Source organism: Salvia splendens, chromosome 2, assembly GCF_004379255.2.
Source record: "Salvia splendens isolate huo1 chromosome 2, SspV2, whole genome shotgun sequence".
NCBI classification, from domain to species: Eukaryota; Viridiplantae; Streptophyta; class Magnoliopsida; order Lamiales; family Lamiaceae; genus Salvia; species Salvia splendens.
The window spans coordinates 9,305,233-9,327,714 of record NC_056033.1 but is presented as its reverse complement, the minus strand read 5'-3'; the positions used below and the strand labels follow the sequence as shown (position 1 = coordinate 9,327,714).

The 22,482-nt window shown below is 36.0% G+C and overlaps 3 protein-coding genes across 7 annotated transcripts; 2 read left to right on the top strand and 1 right to left on the bottom strand.

Annotated features, from left to right (window-relative positions):
* Positions 1-480: 480 nt before the first annotated feature.
* LOC121787325 lies at positions 481-9,541 on the bottom strand. 5 transcript variants are annotated; one of them, XM_042186038.1, is made up of 21 exons: positions 9,331-9,541; positions 9,078-9,198; positions 8,562-8,614; positions 6,290-7,321; positions 6,124-6,210; positions 5,848-6,049; positions 5,601-5,709; positions 4,655-4,777; positions 4,468-4,549; positions 4,244-4,303; positions 4,099-4,151; positions 3,476-3,642; positions 2,871-3,084; positions 2,559-2,616; positions 2,395-2,451; positions 2,055-2,300; positions 1,518-1,585; positions 1,370-1,426; positions 1,195-1,288; positions 955-1,095; positions 481-847 (listed from the first exon to the last, which is right to left on the bottom strand). In XM_042186038.1, the coding sequence occupies exons 4-21, from the start codon at positions 7,313-7,315 to the stop codon at positions 767-769; spliced, it is 2,925 nt and encodes a 974-aa protein (XP_042041972.1). In that variant the 5' UTR covers positions 7,316-7,321; positions 8,562-8,614; positions 9,078-9,198; positions 9,331-9,541; the 3' UTR covers positions 481-766. The 5 variants fall into 5 exon arrangements, with proteins under 5 accessions (XP_042041972.1, XP_042041977.1, XP_042041964.1 ...); XM_042186043.1 differs by lacking the exon at positions 9,078-9,198 and having other exon boundaries at positions 8,562-8,646; XM_042186030.1 differs by lacking the exon at positions 9,078-9,198.
* A 3,479-nt stretch (positions 9,542-13,020) lies between these two features.
* LOC121769847 (uncharacterized protein At1g08160-like) lies at positions 13,021-13,871 on the top strand. Its single transcript, XM_042166614.1, has one exon. The coding sequence runs from the start codon at positions 13,139-13,141 to the stop codon at positions 13,736-13,738; it is 600 nt and encodes a 199-aa protein (XP_042022548.1). The 5' UTR covers positions 13,021-13,138; the 3' UTR covers positions 13,739-13,871.
* A 724-nt stretch (positions 13,872-14,595) lies between these two features.
* Positions 14,596-19,586, top strand: LOC121787319. The gene is made up of 10 exons (XM_042186019.1): positions 14,596-14,732; positions 15,109-15,119; positions 15,304-16,094; positions 16,431-16,549; positions 16,783-17,652; positions 17,736-18,039; positions 18,437-18,602; positions 18,747-18,858; positions 19,095-19,291; positions 19,382-19,586. Exons 3-9 carry the CDS (start codon positions 15,312-15,314, stop codon positions 19,210-19,212), a joined length of 2,472 nt encoding a protein of 823 aa, XP_042041953.1. The 5' UTR covers positions 14,596-14,732; positions 15,109-15,119; positions 15,304-15,311; the 3' UTR covers positions 19,213-19,291; positions 19,382-19,586.
* The last annotated feature ends 2,896 nt before the right edge of the window (positions 19,587-22,482 follow it).

Below are 22,482 nucleotides of genomic sequence, written 5' to 3'. Positions count from 1 at the left end.
CTATCAATTTTGAACATTGTGAAGTACATGAACTTTTATTGTGTAGTCAATTTTCATAAAATCAAATTTCGCCCAAACTAAAACTCCTATACTACTATCTTAGAATGTTAAAAACAATGTCTTCTTGGTCTGAGGTGGCATGTCTAACTAGACCAAAATGAAGTCTTTTGATAAAAAAAATATGCATAAAAAAATTTGTACATATAAAAAATTACCCTGATTAATAATTAAAATAACATTTTTACTAGTTAACTTTCCAGTCTAACACTATTAATTCGTTAGCTGCTTCTCACAACGTTCTAATAAATACCATTAACTAAAACTGCAACTATAAATGAGATTGGGAATAAAGATGGCATCATTTGGATCATTTCCGTATATAAATATATTTATACAAAGTTTCAAATGTCGATGCTCTAAAAAAGAATATTCTTATCAATGCTTGATAAACTTTCAACAATGTGTTGGGAGCCTGCTAAATAAGGAATTAAGACAGAATGGTGATAATTAGAAGAAAAAATAAGACTTGTAGCAGTTGAACAAAAATAGATGGAAATTACACAGGAGATGATTCTACTCCAACCACATAATCCTACAATTAACAATTGAGCTGCAGCCTACCTAGGTGTAAGTATACCTCTATGTACTTTGGCATTTTCACATTCTATAACATGAACAAAACCATCCAAATAATTTTAATGGCCTATGCTGGGGAAAAACCATCTCTTCAAAAATCTTGCTACATACATACACTCCAGTTGATACTTCAAGACTTTGACATCGACTTGTGCAGAATCGAAGTTCCCTCAAAGATCATCAGCTGGTAACTCTTCTTGTATTCATCTAACTGTGAGGCAAGAGAGAAGAGACACCAGATGTAGAAAGTAAGCCTTTCTTCAATGTTGGCCTTGAACATATGCACTGATGTGTAGTTAAGATAAGTAATTAACCAACCTTTTCCAGGTCAAGTTTTTCAAACCCAAATCTGGTTTTCCACAGTGATTCTGCTTCATCTGCTGCAGGAAGCACCAGATCCTTGATGTTGAGTGACAACAAAAGATGCTCAATACAGGCAAAGAGCGCCTGAAAGTATCCCTGTAGATGGAAATTATAAATCATTTTACGATTGAGAAAGCAAAAGGATGATGATAATAATAGTAAGAGTATATTGTTCGACTCCATTAAATGACCCACCTTTCCTTGACAATCACTCCTTGTTGCAACTAGAGGAAGCTCTGCAACTTCCTCCCCAAAAACCCGCACTATGGCGGCTGATACTACTGCAGAGCTGTAGAAAATATGGTTCGTTTCAAAAGGAAACATAATTAAGGAGATAAAAAAGCATATGGAAAGTTATAATATTTCTTACCCAACTGTCAATATAGCACAATACATGCCATAAAATTCTTGGTCTTTGAATTTCCTTCTGCAAATAATCAGCAATAATTGAAGCTATGTCCAATCAATATAAAGTCTTAGCATAAATAAGCCATGTGAGAAGTGAGAGACTCATTTACCCATAAACCATTGTTGGAATAAGGTCGAGACGGCTGGTGCTGGCATCAGCTATAGGATCAAATCGGTCCTGAAGATATTTTGGTCATGGTGATCAACAACACTCGGGCAATTTACTTAGGCTCAGAAAAATGCCACAGAAGAAAGCAACATTACAACATATGTAGCAATTTTTTATTTGCACATGTGATAAAATTGCAGATAAGCCTGTCCCCTGCCATTTATAGATGCCCAGGGATATTGTTAATACGAGCATCTATCATCATGTGGACAGTGACATGGTATTGAATGCATGCATTTCAAAATTAGGAAAAAACAACAAATTTCCAGGATCGTCAAATTGTAACGTCCATAAAGTAGCAATTATATGCAGGGAAGGAAACTCTACCACATGGTGTCAACAATTCTAAGAAATCAAGTCATAAAATTAGTAAAGATGGAGGTCATATTAACAGGGAATGACAAATAGAATTGTGAGGTACATAAATACTGTAAACAATACAAAGATCGAAGCAATAGCAAACGACTAAGGTACTCACATGAAATATAGTGACAGCACCAGAAAGCCAAACCCTGGTGTCCTCTGAAGATACTTTTCCTCTGAGTAGCCTCCATCTCACATCTAGCTTAGGATTCTCCTCTGAACCTTGTCCATCGCCTTTCCTCTCCAGGACATTAAGGACAGCTTCTGGAAGCATTTGGTCACCATCACCAATCATCTTGTGAAGTATAGAATGGATACTGCTGCACTTTTTGCTGCAGAACCATTCGGTTTCTGGAAGTGCCTGCAGTTTTGATTGCAAACCTTAGTCCTAAGTAAGCCACATGGCGCGTTAGGATTTCTGGAAACTCCGAAAGAAAGATAATCATTGTGCAAACCTTCAAATCCTCAATCTCTAGCTCCCTTAGACATTTGACATGATATTCTCTCTCACACTACAAAAACCATAAACATAGTTCATCATGCTCCCATTATCAAAACAGCAAGCGGCATGACTTCCAATTCCAAACCTTTCTCAATATATAAGAGCAAAGGTTAATACCTGATCACAGATCATAACTGTGTGGTCATTAAAACCTGACTTGCTGAACTCATCTACTCTGCAAGAACCACATGAATGAAAAACAGAAAAATGAGGGAAGATAACCAAAATAGAGGTCTTTGGGATAGATTAATATTCTACACATAAACATGTTTTTCAGCTTTATAAAAGCATTTCATTTTTTAGGATTCCAGGCACATTTATCTCATTAAGAAAACACTCAAAGGTTTGACGTGGATGCCAAATATAAACAGTACAGGAAAAGAAAAGCGAAAGGACTAAGCAGAAATATAAATGCCAAAGATAAACAACCTGCAAATAACACATCCACCCCCAATATATTTTTCAACATTTGCAACAATACGAATGCACCTCCTGGTGATGTCCTCTAGTGGATCTACACCAGGGACTCTACCAGCTGCGATAGCATTCGCGTCATTCTCTGCAAACCTTTCCTTTTCAAACATATTCTGGCAGTAGTTGCAATACCATATTCCCTGAGGAATGCTCAAGAGATCAACACATTCTGCAGCAAACCAAGAGACCAAAATAGATGAGTAAGTAAGAAGCAGGAGGAAGGAATTGAACAATGAAGGATTGCGGGTTTAGTAGCAGGCAGCAGGTTATGAACATAATCATTTAGGCATTAACTTCTGCAGCAAAACCAATCATCTAAAAATCAGGTGGAAATGAGATAGAGAAGAAAAGATGAACTAATACAAAGACTAAACGTCTAGTGACTAGCTTATTTAGTTTTTATGGTAGTAGGAGAAATCAACATATCATAACAGACTGAACTTCAAAGAACTGCAGTTTCAATATGATTATATATTATATTATACAACCACCGTCATCACGTGAAACTAACCAGAGCAGAATATACTATACAGTTGTCTAAATTGTTGAAATATCCTCACCAGTGTGGAAAGCTCGTGGGCAATTTTCACAGCATAACAGATCTCCTCCATCCTCACAAATAGAACAAAGGTCATCATTTTCTTCAGTAGATGATTTACGACTTCTGGAAATTTCAAGGGATAGCTGATGCAGAGAAACTCCATTGGAAGTGTATATACTCATGTACCTGCAAGCCAAGCAACCCTAAGTTAACAAAAATGACCAGAAATTAAGTTTTTAAAATTTTTTACATGTTCCCCAGGCACCCAACTCGTCCTTTTGTTGTCTCATTTAAGACTACTAGGCTTCAAAAATTGTGATATACTCCCTCCGTCCAAAGTTAATCAATTTGTATTCCTTTTGCCAAAAATCAACACTTTTAATCTTACTTAGTCTCTCTTTCACTTATCTACTTTATAGTCTCTCCTTTTTTCTCTCCGCTTAACTCACTAAACATCACTTTCTAAAATCATGTGCCAAAAAGAACACCGCAATCAACTTGAAATGGAGGGAGTTATTAAATGGCTCATACAACAGCTTCAGTCTTAAGATCAGGAAGTGTTGAATGCTACAGATGACCAACTACAATTAGTAATAATGTTTCCCCATAAAATTATGAAACAAGAGGAAAAGTAATACTCACGGCTTCCGACGTGAAGCAAAACCAGCATGAGCCTCGAACTGGGAGGGGCTCACCTTTTCATAAAAAGCAAGGCAGCATCATTAAAGGTGAGTTACTAGAGGTAACAAGAAATGAGTTTCAACTTTCAAATAAAAGGGAAACATACCACTTTCTTGCAACAGAAGCAGAAGATTGAACCATCTTTCTTGTAACCCTCAAGCCTTATCTGCTCAGGAGGAGTAATTGACGAGAATGTGAAAAATCATTTCAAAGGAAATCATTAGATCATTTCCAGAAAGCCAGAACTACCTTCCTGTCCATGACCATTCTGGAAACAATAGTATAAAGAATAGGGGTCTACAAAGAGTGTTAATGGTGGTACCCATTCACCTTTCCATGCATAACATACGACAAAGCAGTGCCATCAGGGAGCAGATCTTCTGCTAAAACAGACTTATGCATTCTCAGATCCCTGCAGAGAGGAAACACAAGATTAACATGCATAATTTGAAGATACCCAGCAGTTGTGAATCCAAAGAATATGCATAGAAGTACTACAGAATCGAATGGAACTTACTTCCGTGTCAGCTTCCCCTGACTCTTAGCTTGAGGTTGGCTATGTGGAGAAACTTGAACAATATCTAGAACTTCAGGCAGACAAATAGAAGACGCAGGAGCTGGTGAACCAGCCAAAGGAGACCTAAAATTATCATCAGAAAAGACCATATCAATAAACATTAAACACCGACAAGAAGATAAAATAACTTGCTAATAGGGTATGTTGATTGTGAAGATATACCACCGCCATGAGCTAAAAGGAGAAGTAATTAACACTAAAGCCTATCTGCCTACAATGACACATTTCGCGCAGACCAAGTCTATGCTCTTCTTGGAAGCCTAAACTTACATGTCTTTTTATCACACCATCAACTAAATAGATTAGGTTAAGCATAATTACATATTTTCCACAAGACAAGATAAGTGTTTGGGTATGTTAACATCATAAACAGCACCGATCTGAGCAAAACACTATCAATGTTTTATATCTAAGAAAATACTCCCTCCGTCCCATAGTAGATGTCATACTTTCCTTTTTTTAGTTTGTCCCACAAAAGATGTTACATTTCCTCTTTTGGAAAAAGTTCCTTCTAACCTCAATTATAAAATTATATTTTCTCTCACCACTTAACACGCAAAATAACATCTCCTAAAATCCCGAGCCATCTCCCAAGTGTGACATCTACTATGGGACGGAGGGAGTATTAATCTTCACGATAGAGATAAACCAAATTTCTGCAGTGTCTTTTTCCCTATATCACCTGCTATTTTGTTTCACGTCCTTGCATTTTGAGTTCAATATCCAGGTTCTATGGAAAAAGTAAATAATGTATCCTAACAATCTAAATATTTTCTAAATTTACATGATGCACTTGCGCTCTCGTAAAATGTTAAGGATACCTTGCTAACATTCATTCTACAAAAAGAATGCCAAACAAAATGTTGTTCCAGTTTAGTTCTCAAACCTGAGGGTGACATCACTGATCTGAGCTTGACTGGGGCCAGACTCCTTTAGTAGAACACAGGAATCACAAAGAAGCATTGCTCGGCCAGTACCAGTTTCAGGAATCAACCCTGAAAGCATAAAAAGGTGGTGAAGGAAAAAGAAAAGAGGGAGAGAAAAATCAAAAAAATTATCAATTTTTTATAATATCCTATTTGAGCACATAAGCAACTTATGACATATCAAAAAATAACGAACACGGACATCACCTCTGCAATTGAGACAGAAAGTGGTTGTATAATTAGAACGGCCAATTGCATTACGGATGACACCTTCCAGCGGATCTGAAGGATTGGCCTTGCATGCTTTAAGCACATCTCTAAGACTTTTTCCATTCTCCAAATATATATACTCTGGTGGGCGCTTATTGCTACTATGTGCATGGAATTCAAATTGATTAGGAGTAACAACCTACACCAACAACTAGCAGTTACTGAAAAGAATCATTCAAATCAACACAAGTCAATGATCTACAAAAAATTTACCTTTTTCCCCTCACATTCATCACATGAACATAATATCCCACTCCCCTTAATAACTCCCTGAAGTTCAGATTCAGGCCTCCTCCTCCTCTGGAAATTTCAAAGAAAAGATGTCATCAACCGTTTAACAAAAGTTAAAATGGAAAAATCTATTGTCAAATATGACTACCTTTGATCCATTAACATAGCGAACATGAAGCCCCTCGAGCAATCCTGTCTCAAGAAGGTCCTTTAATTTAATCGGAGCTCTTTTAAACCCAATCTTTTTTGACATTTTCATTTCAAGCTTTGACGGACTTGTAGTCATACTCTCCACAGCTCCTGCCCCCGATCCTAACTCTATCGCCCCATCCTGCATCTTCAAAGCTGAGCGTGTAAATCTCCTTAGTGGCTTTGCCAAGGACAAGCTTGTACGCTCTGCAGTACTCTCACATCCCAAACCAGAGATACTGTTTAGTAGTCTATCATCTTCATGAATAGAAACTCTATCACAACCTCCAATCTGATCCACAGGTGAATCTGTGCACAAAGTCTGGATAATGTCTTCCCTTGAATCAGCGCCCACTTTCTCGCCTGCTTCATCGCCCACTATAGCAACTAAGTCAACCTCTAGATTTCTTGCGCCCACTTTCTGTCTTGCTTCATCGCTCACCACAGCAACTGAGTCAGCCTCTAAATTTCTTGCACCCACTTTCTGTTCTGCCTCATCGCTCACTACAGCAACTGAGTCAGCCTCTAAATTTCTTGGGCCGACGTTCTCTTCTGCTCCATTGACCACTACAGCAACTGACTCAACATCTAAATTTATTGCACCTACTTTTTCTTCTGCTTTATCGCCAATTACATTGACTAAGTCAGCATCTAAATCTCTTGAACAGTTGCCCATATCAGATTCAATGTCAACTACAACTTGACTATCCACAACATTAGTTGGCTCCAACTTGACTACATCATCTGTTTCTGGTTTCTCTTCGTCAATCTTTTTCGATTTCTTAGAAGCATACACCTTCATTTTCTTATTAATCTTACTACCACTTACCACATAGTCTCTGCTGGAACTACCGCCTCTCTGGGACCTGGTTACTCTCCTGCCTGCTGGAAGCCCCCCCATTTCAGACTGAGCCTTCATCAGGAAGGCAAACTCCCTCTTCATCCCAGCACGAATGGATGAAACCACTATGTCGCTGGTATCCATATTTTTCTATATTGAAATGCAAAAGTAACAGAAAGTATAGTCAACTGAAGATACTTCCAACCAACAAGCTAAGACTGGCAGAATCATAAATCATAAATCTAAGTAATGTGAGAACAGCACAAGACTTTCTTGATTATGAACTTTCAGACTAGCATGTTGACCTAGTAAACTTCATAGTATTTCATAATAAAAGGAAAATTATGTGCTCATAGTAGTGTATGTTGACATTGTGTAATGACTAATGAACCGCCAAAATCAACAAATACAGACACAAGACCTAAAAGGTTGCAATAAAGAATCACTTTTACTTGTTGGTACATCTCACTCTTCCATAAAGGGATTGGCTGAGAGTGTCTTAATTCTTAAAAAAAACGTGCTTTTACTAAGAGTTCAGGGTAAGGAAAAATAAAATGTGGGGCCGCAAACTAAATCTATTCTAGGCATAGACTATACCCCATAAGGATTCAAGATGAGAACTTCCTTTCCTGTGCTGACTTAACATTAATTACATGTGAACAAGTTGCAAACAAATTTCATGCTACCTTACAACATGGTATTAGTACATAAGTGAAACAATTTCTAATTTTCCAATGATAATTACTCATTTCTATCAAATATATAATAAGGTCAAAAGATCAGCCCAGTACTTAGTTCAACTGTAACTGTAGCACAGTGGCTAGACTATAGAGCACACTACGGCTCTACCATAATCATTCAGGTCCATCAAAGGTTCTCATTGTGTTAGGTTTCATTTTCAGAACTCATTCTTCAGCTAAAGCCGCAAAATGAAGATGAATACCATATATGTGGTACAATACAAGGATATATTGTTCTCATTTCACCGAGATATTGATTAATATTAAGAACTCCTATTGACCTCAGTAATAAAACAATAAGGCCATCAGAATCCTAACCAAGCTACACAGCATATTTTCAACATTGATATATTGCTAAGATCAAAATAACCTTCCCGGAGTTACTGAAAAGTGAAAATTAAAAATTGCATGAAGATCTACTCAAAATAAGACAATCAGAACACCGGCAATAAATAGAACAAAACCCAACTATTAAACACACATATACAAATAACAATACTAGAATCTCCAAAAATGCAAAATAGAGGTGATGAGTACGCATGAAATATTGAAATTTAGAGAAAGGTAACAGAAATTCAAAACCTAGTTCTTTGCTATAACAGATTTCAATGATATCCTCTGGTTTGCAGTCAACATTCCCAGATACCTACCAGTTAGTACATGCTGAATAGTTGGACCTTGATGCCAAGGGGCTCTGTTTCACCTGTTAGCAGTAACACCATCTAAATAATTATCCTAGCAGATATTCGGGAATATAAATTGTTAGCTGAGGTAACAAAGTAGAACTTGCAGATAATGATTGAATTCAACAGAATTTTCCACAATTTGCAGCATTGAGCAAGGTTCTCAAATTGAGCTAGTGGGGCAGGCCAGGCTGCTGACCGCCATAATGAACCATATCTGACTGGGGCAAGCTAGCTTGCCATTTTAACAGGCGACTACAGCCTCAACCTAACCTAGCTTAATGCAGCTTGGGCGTAGGTTAAGAGGGCAGCCTTGAAAAAATCCCATTTACTTATTTTGTTGTGCTCTAATGCTAGACGACTACTCAGCGAGTTTAGGTTAAAGGTTCTTAGGCTTACAGAACGATAGCCACATTGAGAATAGTAGACTATCAACATAAGATACTTCATACATGCTTACAGCAACAATTGATAAAGAAGTACCTGCAGAGCAAATTCTATAACAGATTACTATAGGCACCCTTATGAATTGAAACCAGTGCATTAGGAAGCATCTCGAATTTTTCGGACGTGTCTTAGAAACTCTTTATAGCAATGAACGTAACTGATTGCAATTCAAACAAGTTTTGAATCAATTAAAAAATTTAATTTGATTTGGGGCTCTATTCTTAGAAGTTAACTCTTCCAAAATACTAGTAATTTGTATTCAGATCGAGATTGAAACATATAGACCTACCTGAAAATTGATAAATTACTTCAAATAATTAGTGTGGGAGGAAGGATGAGGCCTGGGTAGGACTTTCGCAGTGGAGAAAGGAAAAGTTCCGTCGACAGTGGCGGCGACGCGGTGGGGATGTAAGCGGGGAAGGGCAGAAAGCCAAAGGGGAAGGGTTTGTGCCTTTCTGCAGCGATTTGCATTCTGATTACTCAACTCCCATTTAATTTTATTTTTGTTTATTAGCTTTTGATGTAAAAAAGTCTAGGAAATTATAAATAAGAAAATAAAGCATCCGGGTACTAAGTTTTTATTAACTCTTTAAGTTTTTATTTTCGATCAAAACATGATCAAAAATTTGATTCGACACTGATGGGTAGGTATTATAGTTGTACCCTAAATTTGATTTTTTTCCTTCTTATTCAGATACTACCATTTTAGGAACCTACTTAAAAAAGTTGCAGTACCATATTGGAAGTACAAATTTAGCCTATCATGATTAATTATTTATTCTAATATATACGACCCTTTTATTATCTTAATGAATTAAGTAGTACTCCGTATTAATTATATTATGGTAGTAGCTACATTGAGACGGACTTTCCTTATATTCGTAATACGTTAATCCATAATAAGTTTGTGAAAATATTACAATTATCATAAGTACTCAAATCCCAGAATTTTAAAACATGGATACTATTGATGATAAATATAATAAATGGGTGTTTACTTTAAGGGATGGAATGGATTAAACTAATCATTTAATTTTGAGTTCATTTGAGTATTTTCTACTCCATTAGAATACGTTCATATCATGTTCATATACACTTTTTAGAAAATAGTTAAATAATCGATATTGATATTTCATAGCACTGATATAGTATCTGTTCGAAATTAATAATGTTTTTACATTGTAGATTAAGGGAGATGATGAATGTTTAATTAATTTTAAATGTATAATTAGAGAACAAATCTCAGCCACACATTATCTTAATCCAATGACTAAAATAAGTAAACATTTTTAGTTAATAAACATTGCATAGGGGTATTTTAGGAAATCAACTTTGTTCTCGTATTTTTACATACACACACCATTCACTCTCACACACAAACACACACTCTCTCCTTCTCTCACGAAGGAGGTGGCGGAGCAGCTTGCACCTCCTCTCCGGCGACTCCCTCCTCTGGCCTGCCTGCCTGCCTCTCACAGTTGTCTCCCTCTCGCGGAGTACGACTCACCTCCTCTCGCGGGCAACGACAATATCTCTATAACCAGTGCCCTCGTCGCCTATTGCTCCCGGACTGATTTGTTGTAATCTCCATAGCACATACTCATGCTCAGCAATCTCCATCGCCAATTGAAGAATGTTCATCTCAAGAACTAATTTTATCCATCGCCAATTATCGATTTCACAATATGCAAATTCACCATACTCACGCAGATTCTATAGATTTTTATCGCTAACGCTGAGATCTCCATCACTCACGTTGATTTGTTGTGATCTCCCTAGCCAATTATACAATCTACATAGCTCGCGCTCATGCTCAACAATCTTCATCATCAATTGCAGATTCTTCATCGCAAGAACTGATTTCTCCATCGTCAACTATCAATTTCACGATCTGCAAATTTGCTATTTCACACGGACCACATGTCTTCAATCGATCAAACAGATCACTAATAAAATGCATCACAAACACTTCACTCTAACCATGGAATACAATACATCACTCTAAGCATGTTTTTACTTAACTGCGATGAAAAAACAGACCACTATAAGCAAGGATCACAGACACTTCACTCTAATCATGAAATACATCACTCTAAGCATGTTTTTACTTCAATGAGATGAAAAAACAGATCACTATAAGCAAGGATCACAGACACTCCACTATAACCATGAAATACATCACTCTAAGCATGTTTTTACTTCAATGGAGGTCACGGTGGAGAAATCCTATGTATTCGACGGAGAGAGAAGGAGATTTAGAGAAGAGATAGACATAAGTGAATTGTTCAAATGAGGGAAAGAGCAGACCCACCTCATTTTAATTCAGCAAAATGACCAATATACCCCGAGTGAACTAAATTATTCATATAGTGAATCAAAACTTGAATATAATACTAGAATTCTAAAAGTAATATTAGCCCTTTATTTCTTGATCTTGTGGTTGAGATTTGTTCTCTAGTTATATACTTAAGAGGTATTTGCCCCATATCACTACTCAGTATTCAATTTCGTTCATTAGATATAGCGGTCTGAATCATCTCAAATAATACACCAAAATTCAAAATGGAGTAGGTCCAATAGTACTATAAAAATTTTAGTTTTTGAGTAAAATATACTCACTGCGTTCACACAAAATAGTTATATTTTGTCATTTTGGAATGTCTACAAAAAATAGTCTCATAAATGGAAAGTCTATTTTTCATACTTTACCCACCTTTTCTCCTCTTTCCTATATTTTACCTGTTTTTCTCCATATCTCTCTTACTTTACTTACTTTTTATTTATATCTCTCATACTTTACATATTTTTTCTCCTTCTCTCTTATTTTATCAAATTTCTCATTAAAACTCACGTCGTCCACAAATGGAACTATTTTTTTGGACGGATGAGTATTTATATTTAGGTTTTTCACTAGAACAAACTCAAATCACTTTTTCAAATTTTGTGAGTAAAAATAGTAATATAGAAAATATTTTTTTAAGTTCGAGTTTAGTGTAAATGGTTAGAGTAAAAACCATTATTTAGTGTAATATTTAAACTAAAAATGAATTTGAATTGAGTGTAAATGGCGGAAGATGCTCTAATATACTAAAATGGATTTTATGCATGCGTGATATTTTCAGCTATTAGTAAATCTTATTTTTCTCCATGAATTATATAGTCACATGGTAAATGTCGATTTTGCCTAATTTTTAGTGGATATAACATTATTTTCTTTGTTAATAACTATCAGTACTGTTATCTTATTTCGGTCACAATAATATTTTGAATCACAACAATCTATAATATACATAATAATACATCACACATAAGATCATTTTGCATTCGGTTTTTCTCCTTCATTTGCGAGGAGTAGTAAACTTATAGTAACAATGTAAGTCTCGATTTTGCCCAATTTTGGGTAAATATTAGTAGTATATCATTTCTTTAATTAATTATATTTTATTGACAACCATTTTTGCATCACAACACTCTATAGTTTACACTACCTTAGACATAATTTTGTTATGCATCAATTTACATTTATATATTTATTGAATTAATCGGCAAGCTTATTTTCATTACTTATATGCTTACTTTAAAATCAGTTTTTTGCATTAGATTCGGGGCCCTAAGCGTAATACGTTAGTAACATACTGCTAACTATTCAAATAATGATACTCCATAAACTAGAATTGAACGATCCACGAACACTTAATAAAACCCCATCCCTTTAGCACATTAAAAAGCTAAAAATGAAAATATGGAAAAGAGAAGAGCTTTAAAGATGGTTTAAGAATACCTTGATCATGAAGCAATTCCAACATCTTTATATATAGTTTAAAAGTTTAAACTCTACAAGATAAGAATATTCATCATCATCATCTATCACCTTTTATTACACCCCCAATCCAATTTCTTACTCGTAGTATATTTCTTGAGTTTCATCCAAGAAAACTACTTCATAAAACAAAACAAGAAAGTGAAAGAAATATATAAACAATGCATCACAACAACGAAGGCATATATTTCTGTTCAAGTCTATATAAACCAACTCAAACAGCCCCCAAAAAACAACACAATCTCAACAAACCCTAATTAAATAAATCCTTTCAAGCATGCCCCAAACCGCAGCACCGCCGGGGCAGGCGGCGCCAAGGCGCCCCGTGCTCCAATGCGTGGTGCTGGTGGTAATCGCCCTGATCGCTATGACAGGGCTGGCAGTCCTGATCATATGGGCATCGGTGCAGCCGAAGAAGCTCCATTACTCGATCGAGCACGGGACGGTGAAGGGGTTCAACCTGAGCGACGACAAGCTCAGCTCGGACTTCGACTTCGTGCTCAGGGCCGACAACCCCAATCGCCACGTGTCGCTGTACTACGACCGGATCGAGGTGACGGTGTGGTACGAGGATCAGAAGCTGTCGGTGAACAACGTGCACCCCTTCTACCAGCCGAAGAGGAACGTGACGTTCGTTGACCTGGCGCTGGTGGCGAAGAACGCGACGGTGTACGGGGCCACGGCCCGGGATTTGAGGATGGAGCGGGCCGCGGGGGAGGTCAACTTGAACGTCAAGGTTCGGGCCAAGATTAGGCTCAAGGTTGGGGTGTTTAAGATACATCGGACGCTCAAGGTGGATTGTGAATCGGTGATGGTTCCATTTAATTTCCACAGGAGTTTTCAGAGGGTGGTCTGTCACACGGATATGGATGGATAATTGAGATTAATTCATTTCTTGTGTTTCATTCTTTTCTTCTTCTTTTTTTTTACTTTTTTTAATACTATTATTTTGTAAGTGTTTGTTCTATTTGTGAGTGCCTGATATTGGATTTGACGAGGTTTGATTGTTATATGCATGCTTTCAATTCAATGTTAATGTATTAATATACTAATACTCTACTACAAAACAAAGTATTGAGTTTGAATAATATAGAAAAGCTTAAGACTCAAAAGCACATTGGAGTAAAAAAAAAGCATATTGGAGTATACAAAAGTATATTTTTTTAAATGAAATAAAAAATATATAGTTAATTAGTACTACTATTTACAACGAAAATATCATTAATATCAATGATATACTAAATGACAACAACAAGGCACAAACAAACCAATTGTCCGAATCCCAATATTTTGGTAATTTATTTAATTTTGGTGATGCAGGAATTTAAACCGCAATTTAACACCAATTGCTGTCAATTCAATGATATACTAAATGACAACTATGCACAAACAAACCATGTCCCAACCCCAATATTTTGGGCGATGTGGGAATTTAAATCGCAATTTAACACCAATTGCCGTTAATGCCAAAAATAAAATAAATAAAGGTCCCAATTTTCTATCGAAAAGACATGTTTTTTTTTACCATAATACACTTATGTTTACCGTTAAACCCATGGACCTTAAGGGCTAATTACGTGATTTAGCACAAGCGGTGGTCTAGGGAAAATAGACGTTAGAATCGCGGAATTTTTTTCGAAACGAAATAAGAATGTTAATAAATTAATTACAAATTAAATGGCGCCGCGGCAGTGTCGTGTCCCATCACCCCCTAATTTTTCGCTGTTGCTATTTATTTTCATAAATTCCCTCTCTTTCTGCCTCACCAAAGTACTTTATTTTGTGCAATTGATCATTTCTCTCCTCCATCCTGTTACATTTGCTGTCAAGAACTGGTTTTGTAGCTCAAAGGTGCTGGATTATAGTATTAGGTGAGACTGATGTGAAGAACTTGTTTACACTGCCGCTGTCGTATCTTTGTTCCGTGGTTCCTTGTACTATGGAGTTTTAGTATTTGCCAACTTCTTGTTGAGGAATTTGGTTCAACATCAGTGTTAGTTTTTCCTCAAAACCATATGTTTTGGGTTTCCACTTGTTGAAAGATTTACCAATTAGTGTTGTTGGGTGTGTGGGGTTCTATTTGTTAGGAGAAGATGGATCTGCCAGTTACCAACCTTTTATTTTCGTTTATTTTAAATTCAATTTGTTGATTTTTCAATCATATTAGGGTGGATTCAATGTTACAATTTTAGAATGAGTTTTCTATTTTATTTGAATGTGAATAATGATATATTCTTCTTTCCGCAGATCTTTTGCAGGTAGTTTGATTGTTAGATTGTTGGTGGATAGATGAGGATGATTTTTGGCTGTGATTATTAGAACTAGTTTTGTGCTAATATAGTAGCAGGGACTAGTTTATTGATAATTCTGTTCAGTTGTGTGGTCAATTTGAGATATGAGACCTCTATCAAACCTGTGAGTTACATTTGACGGTGATAACAGGTTTAGAAATGGCCGTTTCCGGTTTACACAATGTCTCGGATTTTGCTCGGTCCCGTGAGTCACTAAAAAGAGACTCAGGCAGGTGGGATGATGACCATTGTAGGCGTAGCACAACGGCGTCCACTCTTTTTCAGATGTGGCGGGAGATTGAGGGCGAACATTCGTTGAGTCAATCGTACAGGTCAAGGAAACAGAGAAACGGTTCTGATTCTGAGTGCAGAAGCACAGTCACGTCTGTAGGAGACAGGAGCGAGAATGTTGACGCTTTCTCTCAAGATTCTTACGAGTCTGAAAACCAAGGATTTAGTGGTGGTTCAGAGACTGAACATGAGGATACTAATAGTGTAATATCAGAGCAATCTAGTGACTTTGGAGAGATTGAACGGGAAAGGGTGAGACAAATTTTTCGAGAGCGGTTGAATAGTTCTCCTAAGCGGCATCCATCTTATGGATCCAATCGCAAAAATCGTGCACAGAAATGTGTTGGAGATACGGAATCTGAAAGGGTAAGGATTCTCAGGGAACGAGCACTAAATTCTTCCCAGCAGAGAAGTGGCTTTACATCATCTGGAGAGGGAGGTTCTGAAGTTGCATCTCAAACTGTGCAGGTGGGTGATAGATTGGTGATTAACCATACAGAGTTTTGTGCACGAAGGCCCCTTCGTAGGTTATGTGGGAGACAGACTCTTCTCGACCTTCTCGTAAAGGCTCAAAGTGAAAGAAAAAGAGAACTTCTATGCCTGTCAGAGCAGAAACCTGTGTCTGATTTTGCTTACCATAATCGCATTCAGGTGATAATATTGATATAGTATGTTTAAGCTGTAAATATATTCCTACTCAATGATCTAGCCTTTTGGGACGTCAAATTTTGTGTTGCAACGGGTTATTAATGTTGCAAAAATAGTCATTTGCCTACTCCCAACTTTACCTGGGATTATTAATGTTTTGAATCCAGATTTCAACTAAAAACCTCTCTTTAGAAACAATATTAATTAATTACATTTTACATTGTGCAAGATAGATCATGTAGCCTGTAAGTATACTAGATTGCTTTAGGTTCTTAATTGCTTGTATTTTGAACGTGCAAATCTTTATCATATATTACTAATTTTTGAACCACTTTGCAGGCGCTTCTAAGAGGTAGGTTCCTAAGAAATGGAAGGTTGGTGGTGGATGAAAGACCATATTCAGTGGCTGCCACTGAACTGGATTTTCTTAGACAAAGACAGACGGTTTCCGACCTTAGGTAATATTTATCAATCCCTTTAAGATACTGAGATGAGATCTCAAATTGATAACTGCAGTTTTGTAGCTGGGAACTAAGTACTTCATAAAACTTCAGTTATCTAATTTGTAAAAATCAGCTTTATTGTGTTTGCTAAATCAAGTTGAACTCGGTATCTTGATAGTAGCTTTAAGTGTATCTTTGCTTACTTCATTACCGATCTCATTCTTAAAGCATACTAATTATTTATACAGGGAAGGGTTCCTCTCCAAGTTGGACAATGCAGGTTCTGCTTTAGTGAACAGTGCTGGGTCCAATTCTTGTTATAACGATGGGAATAAAGGTGAAGGAAAGTGTACTTCCACTGAAGGAACGGTTACTGGAAATCATATAGCTGCAGACTTGGAAGGTACCATCGTAGGTGGGAACTGCAGTACGCAAGATCTTGAAGTAATTGATGAAGCAGAGGAACCTGTTTTGGTTGATGAAAGAAGCCCAGAAGATGTGTCAGTTTGTGCTGAAAGTGCTAGTGGTATAGAGGAGTCAGTTTTGGTGACTGAAGCAAGACAGCATGGTGCATGTAGTCATGCTGAAGATGAAGATATGAATCTCACATTTAGCAATGAATCTTTGCTAGAATCTACAGACATAGATTGCAGTGGATCCTCTTATGAATCCATAAGTGGTGAACTTTCTGTTCATGAAGTAGATGATAATAGAACTGGTTTGGAAGGAAACGCAAATGAGGAATTTAATTCATATGATGCCTCACCTGAAGAATATCAAGGGTCGGTAACTGCAATTAATGAAAGTACCACGCAAAATGTAGATACTGTTGCATTAACTGAATGGGCTGATGGTAGCAGACAAGACAGTGACAGAAGTTGGCAAGAAAGAGCCTCTAGTCAATCATTTCCCGGACCATCTGGTAACAATGTTGAAGAGCAAGATCAGATGCAAGAATCTCATAACTGGCTGGGCCATGATTTCCAAGATGCTATTGACAGTTGGCGAGGCATGCCTTCTAGTGAGGCTGGAGAATTTGTTAGAGAAGAAGTTGCACCTGCTTATTTCCCTGATGATGATAAAGTTAACACTATGGAACTAAGAGAGCTTTTCAGACGGTATGCTATCTAATCCCCGTTGTATCAAAATGATATCCCACAATCAATGAAGGCGTTTAAATTAACTTGTTTTTTTGCTTCAGGAGATGTGTATCTAGTCTTCTTCGTAGCAGTTTCCGTGAGAGACTAGATCACGTGTTACAGTCTCACGTAGAAAGGCTTGGTCATGCTTCTGTTGATTGGGAACTGGACAGTGCATCCTTTCCTCCTCAAATTGAGGAACACCCTGAACAGGTAGATAGTGAGCAATCTCTGGCTCCATCTGAGAGAAACTCATTTATGCAGTCTTCAACACTTTTTGAGGCATCACAACTACTGTGGAATGAGGATTTGCAAGTTACAGATTGTGCACGCCATCACTTAAATCAGCAGTTTGGAACAATAAGCGTATGTCATTACATAAATTATTTCCCATAATTGCATTATTCAGTTATTGCATGCGTTTATTTCATTTTTTATTTGCTCATGCAAAAGTATTTCTTGAAGGCATTTTATATGTTCATGAAGAGATTTTCAAGACTACGGACTTTATAGACCCAGATGATAGAAATGAAATATTATTGGTAGAAGATAACTTCATAATAAAAAAGTTGAAATATTAAATTCTCTATTATTGTTAGGCAGATCAACTTTTAATTTGATAGGAGTACTTTGTTGGATTTGATTCTGAGTCTCTGACTTGCCATAAAATATTCCTATCCGACAACCCCAATGTTCCTCCTGTTTGTCAAATCATATACTTTTATGCCTTCCACTCACATCCCTTTCTGTACATGATTGCCAGGAATGGGAGGTCATTAATACATTACGGATTGACATGGCTAGGCTTCTGCAAAGGATGAACAATATGAAAGGTATGCTCGAAGCTTGCATGGATATGCAAATAAAGTTGCAGCGGTCATTGCATCAAGAGGTTTCTGCAGCTTTAAATCGGCCAATCTCTTCCGAAGGTTAGTTTGTAACCCCAGCTATATGCTGCACCCTTCATATCAAATGATCTTGTGTTTTTTTTCCCTTTCTTTTTTTTCTTGTTCCTGCAATGTAGCACTCCCATGTCTGGTTACTTAACCTTTAAACAATACTATGTGATGCAGATGCACACAAGGATAACAGGGTTCATGATGAAATTGAATCTCAACTGGATCACGTCAAGAGAGGAATTTGCTGCGTATGTCAGCACAGTAAAATTGATTCCTTGCTCTGCAGGTATGCATGATGAACCTGCTTACACTCAGTTGTGCAGAAATACATTACAAAAATACAACCTGATTTGCATCTTATCCCATATTCTATATTCAACAGTTAACACGATTTCAAATAAATCCGTACCACGCCTCATCGTTCTTGAGAACACCGTTGATTGAAACCTACGACTCCTCACAGAACATATTTTTTTGAAAACATTAGCTATTGTAGTCTTGACGAGTGAAATATTCGTACAGGTGTGGGCACATGTGCACCTGTAAAAGTTGTGCAGAAAATCTGGTCCAGTCTCACGGGAAGTGTCCGATGTGTTGTGCTCCAGCAGTAGAGGCTGTACGCGCCTACTTCATCCAGTAAAGAAAGGAAATTCAACATACATGTAAACTGCATAGGATTTGAATCACGCAAATCCTTCCTGGTCTACAAACCTACCAAGGTAACCTAAATCTCAAAATATACTAACGAGCATTAGGTAACACCTTACACACTAGAGTTGAACTATAACAATTGGTGTTTTCCTCAGCAGACGACTTCTTTGATGTGTCCCTGATTATTACAAGAGCTGAAGTATATCTACAGTCATTTCTTGGAAGTATCATGGTCAGTTTATCGATGAGGCGATTCAGGTGGCCGTTCAAGGCCCGGAATTGATGCCCCAAATGTACTTTCATGAAATGTATGCGTATGTATATTTTTTGTAAAATTATTAAATGAAAGCAGTTTGGAAAGGATGATACTTGTTCAGTTGTTTGTTATTCTTAAATCATTATAGTCTTAATTTTGATTCCATGGTGGCTTTTTAGCTCAAACTCAAAAAATATACGAAGTGAAAGTCATGATTTTTAATCTACAAAAACTACTTAAACTCTGTTCTTCACATACTTCTTGTTGATATTTCAGCATGTGGTTAGGGTTAAATGCAAATCAAATTACCACTTTAGGTTCAAATCGCAGTCTAACTTTCAAAGTTCTGCAAATTCTTATCCAATTTGCATCCTACATTGCCCAGAGACTATATAAACGTGTTTTGTTGTCAATTAAAATACTACAATTTGATGAGCTTTAATGGAGAATATTTTTACATGGGTCGATTTCTAAGATTTGGTAACCAAAGTGAATCTAGGTAGAGTAACGACATATTTGATGGCGATGAACATTAATTGCCAGTAATATTTTAAAATCAAATACTTGAGCAATGAATATAAGTTAGAATTAAAAGTTGGTTGTAGTTCAAATTGTAGCAGATAAGAGGTTAGTTATGAATTTACAATATTTTAGAAGTGATTTTACGTTGACAAATTGGATTTGAGTTGGGGATAACAATTTTACGCCCATGAAACGAATTGCAATTGATTACTTGATGAAGGAATTGATAATAATAGCAATTCGAAATATTATCGTAGATAGTGACAGAGAATATTTAGAGTACTCTGAAAGTCATGTATGTATTGGAGAATTTTTGTCCCATTAATTAAATGTTGTTTTGTTATAGTTATAGATGAGATCAAAATTGAAGAATTTATGTGTGGTTTGGTCCATCATTCTGAGCCGGGGGCACACACGGCGACGTGGCCATCATGCAAATTCCTACGCCACCATATATTTTTTGGCTCTCAACCTTTTCCAAATACTCCCTATATTCCATATATACATATCATTTGCAAGTTATTAGTCCTAGGAATTTCATCTAACTATTTCATGATTTTAAATTTTAAACTCATTTAAAATCATGAATACCTCATCAAAACTTATTGTGTTTGCGTCACCATGATATTATCACATCTTATCATTTAAACACGATGAAATTGTTTATTACTTTATATATATCATAGTAAATTTACTAATTTATTTAGTGCCAAATATGATTTTTAGATAATTGTTTATTTTATGTAGTTACACGGGAAATATTCGTGATCGGGTCGCTATCATACTTAATTACTACTCCATGTTACTTAAAATTCTTTCAAAACAAATGCTGATTATGTCATGTTGTATTTCAATATACAAGAGTGGAGGATTGAGCAATCCAGCTGGTGGAAATGATAGAATTTCATAATTGTGACTGTTTGTGATACTGCCGAGAGAGAGCACAGATAGAAACGATCTCATCCCATCACTACCAAAAATTGCTATTCCTATCGTCCATTATTAAATGCCACACTTTTTCTTTTTAGTTCGTCTCCTAATAGATATCTTATTTTACTTTTACTATTTCTAATAAGTAGAACCTATATTTCACTAACTTATTATATCACATTTTATTATAAAGAGTGAACTAAAAATAGTATAATAATCCAAAATGCTCACATTCCACTAAATAGTAAGGTCCAAAATGCTCTCAAACGTTAAAATTCATATTTTTGGTGCCTAGGGTCACTTTAGTCTTATCGTACCAAAAATGCTATAAATTTTTTTAAGGACCATTGATTAATTTTTTGACATGATCAGAGACTATTAGAGTAGTTCACTTTATTATAAAATATAAAAGTAAGACTCGCACTCCATTAACTCTTATTATCCACATTTCTTCATAAAGTCAAGTGATTTCTTAAAATTCGAACCTGTCATCTATGAGACATTTAATCATGGATGGAGGGAGTACCGAACCCCAAAATAATCAGTATACAAAAAAGTGTGCAGTTAAGACGAAAATACCAAGCACTAAATGTACTTTGTATACGATTCTTTTGAACTTTTCCAAGCACTTTTCGAGCAATATAGGAATTTCGACCATTTGGATGTGCTCGGTAATAAACAACCGATCCTGAGAATATATACATAATTTCAGTTTCTCTAAAGTCTCCTTCTTGGACATAAGATTTTTACCCCTTCACTGCGAATTTATAAGGTTCTGTTTTGTACTTTTCCCCCTAAATTACCTCGAAGGAATGGGGTTTTTACATCTAATGTTAGAACATGTTTTATGCAATTATCATACATAACATGCTCAAACTTTTTGACAACCCAACCTAATCTTGTAGCGGTACGTTGCTACTAAAAACTTCAATATGCATGTGAGTTAACTCGACATAAGCTCATCGAATAAATATTTATAATAGTCTATAACTAGTTTATAACAAAAAATATAAGTACTGCTCTGTATATAATATAAACAAGAGTATATGTAAAATTATTTCTAGAATTAATATTGGATAAGTTATGGGAAAAATTATGAAGTTTGGTCAAAATTCTGGTTAGTCCCGCAATTTTAAAAACCAATTAGAAAAATGCATGATATTTAAATTCGTTCAATTGTTACATAGCAAAAAATTAGGTGTAGTTGAATCTGACATGGTACTCAAGAAATCATGCGCAAATGACACCAACTGTAAGTTAATGATGTCGCCTATTCAAAATGACATTATTTGGTTAAAAAACACTGTCAATATATATTATACGTAGACTACTGTAATTTTTGTGGCTTGACAATTGAGAACAAATCCAAATTTCATAATTTTTCTTTAAGATTTTTAAAAAAGTTATGGAACATAATAAAATTTGACTTAAATTCATGATTTATGAACATAATATTATATTGTAGTATTAGTATTTATTCAAATATTGAACATTGAAAGATAATTAAATTAATAAGTTTAACTTTAATCTGTATATTGTAAGAAATTTACT

Coding starts and splice junctions, on each gene's coding strand:
- LOC121787325 (XM_042186038.1), bottom strand. CDS start 7,315: ATGGATACCAGCGACATAGTGGTTTCATCCATTCGTGCTGGGATGAAG. Junction 4,152..4,243: donor GCTTCTGTTGCAAGAAAGTG/GTATGTTTCCCT, acceptor TTTTATGAAAAG/GTGAGCCCCTCCCAGTTCGA. Junction 1,096..1,194: donor GGAGTGATTGTCAAGGAAAG/GTGGGTCATTTA, acceptor TTCCATCTACAG/GGATACTTTCAGGCGCTCTT.
- LOC121769847 (XM_042166614.1), top strand. CDS start 13,139: ATGCCCCAAACCGCAGCACCGCCGGGGCAGGCGGCGCCAAGGCGCCCC.
- LOC121787319 (XM_042186019.1), top strand. CDS start 15,312: ATGGCCGTTTCCGGTTTACACAATGTCTCGGATTTTGCTCGGTCCCGT. Junction 16,550..16,782: donor CAGACGGTTTCCGACCTTAG/GTAATATTTATC, acceptor TTATTTATACAG/GGAAGGGTTCCTCTCCAAGT. Junction 17,653..17,735: donor CTAAGAGAGCTTTTCAGACG/GTATGCTATCTA, acceptor TTTTTGCTTCAG/GAGATGTGTATCTAGTCTTC.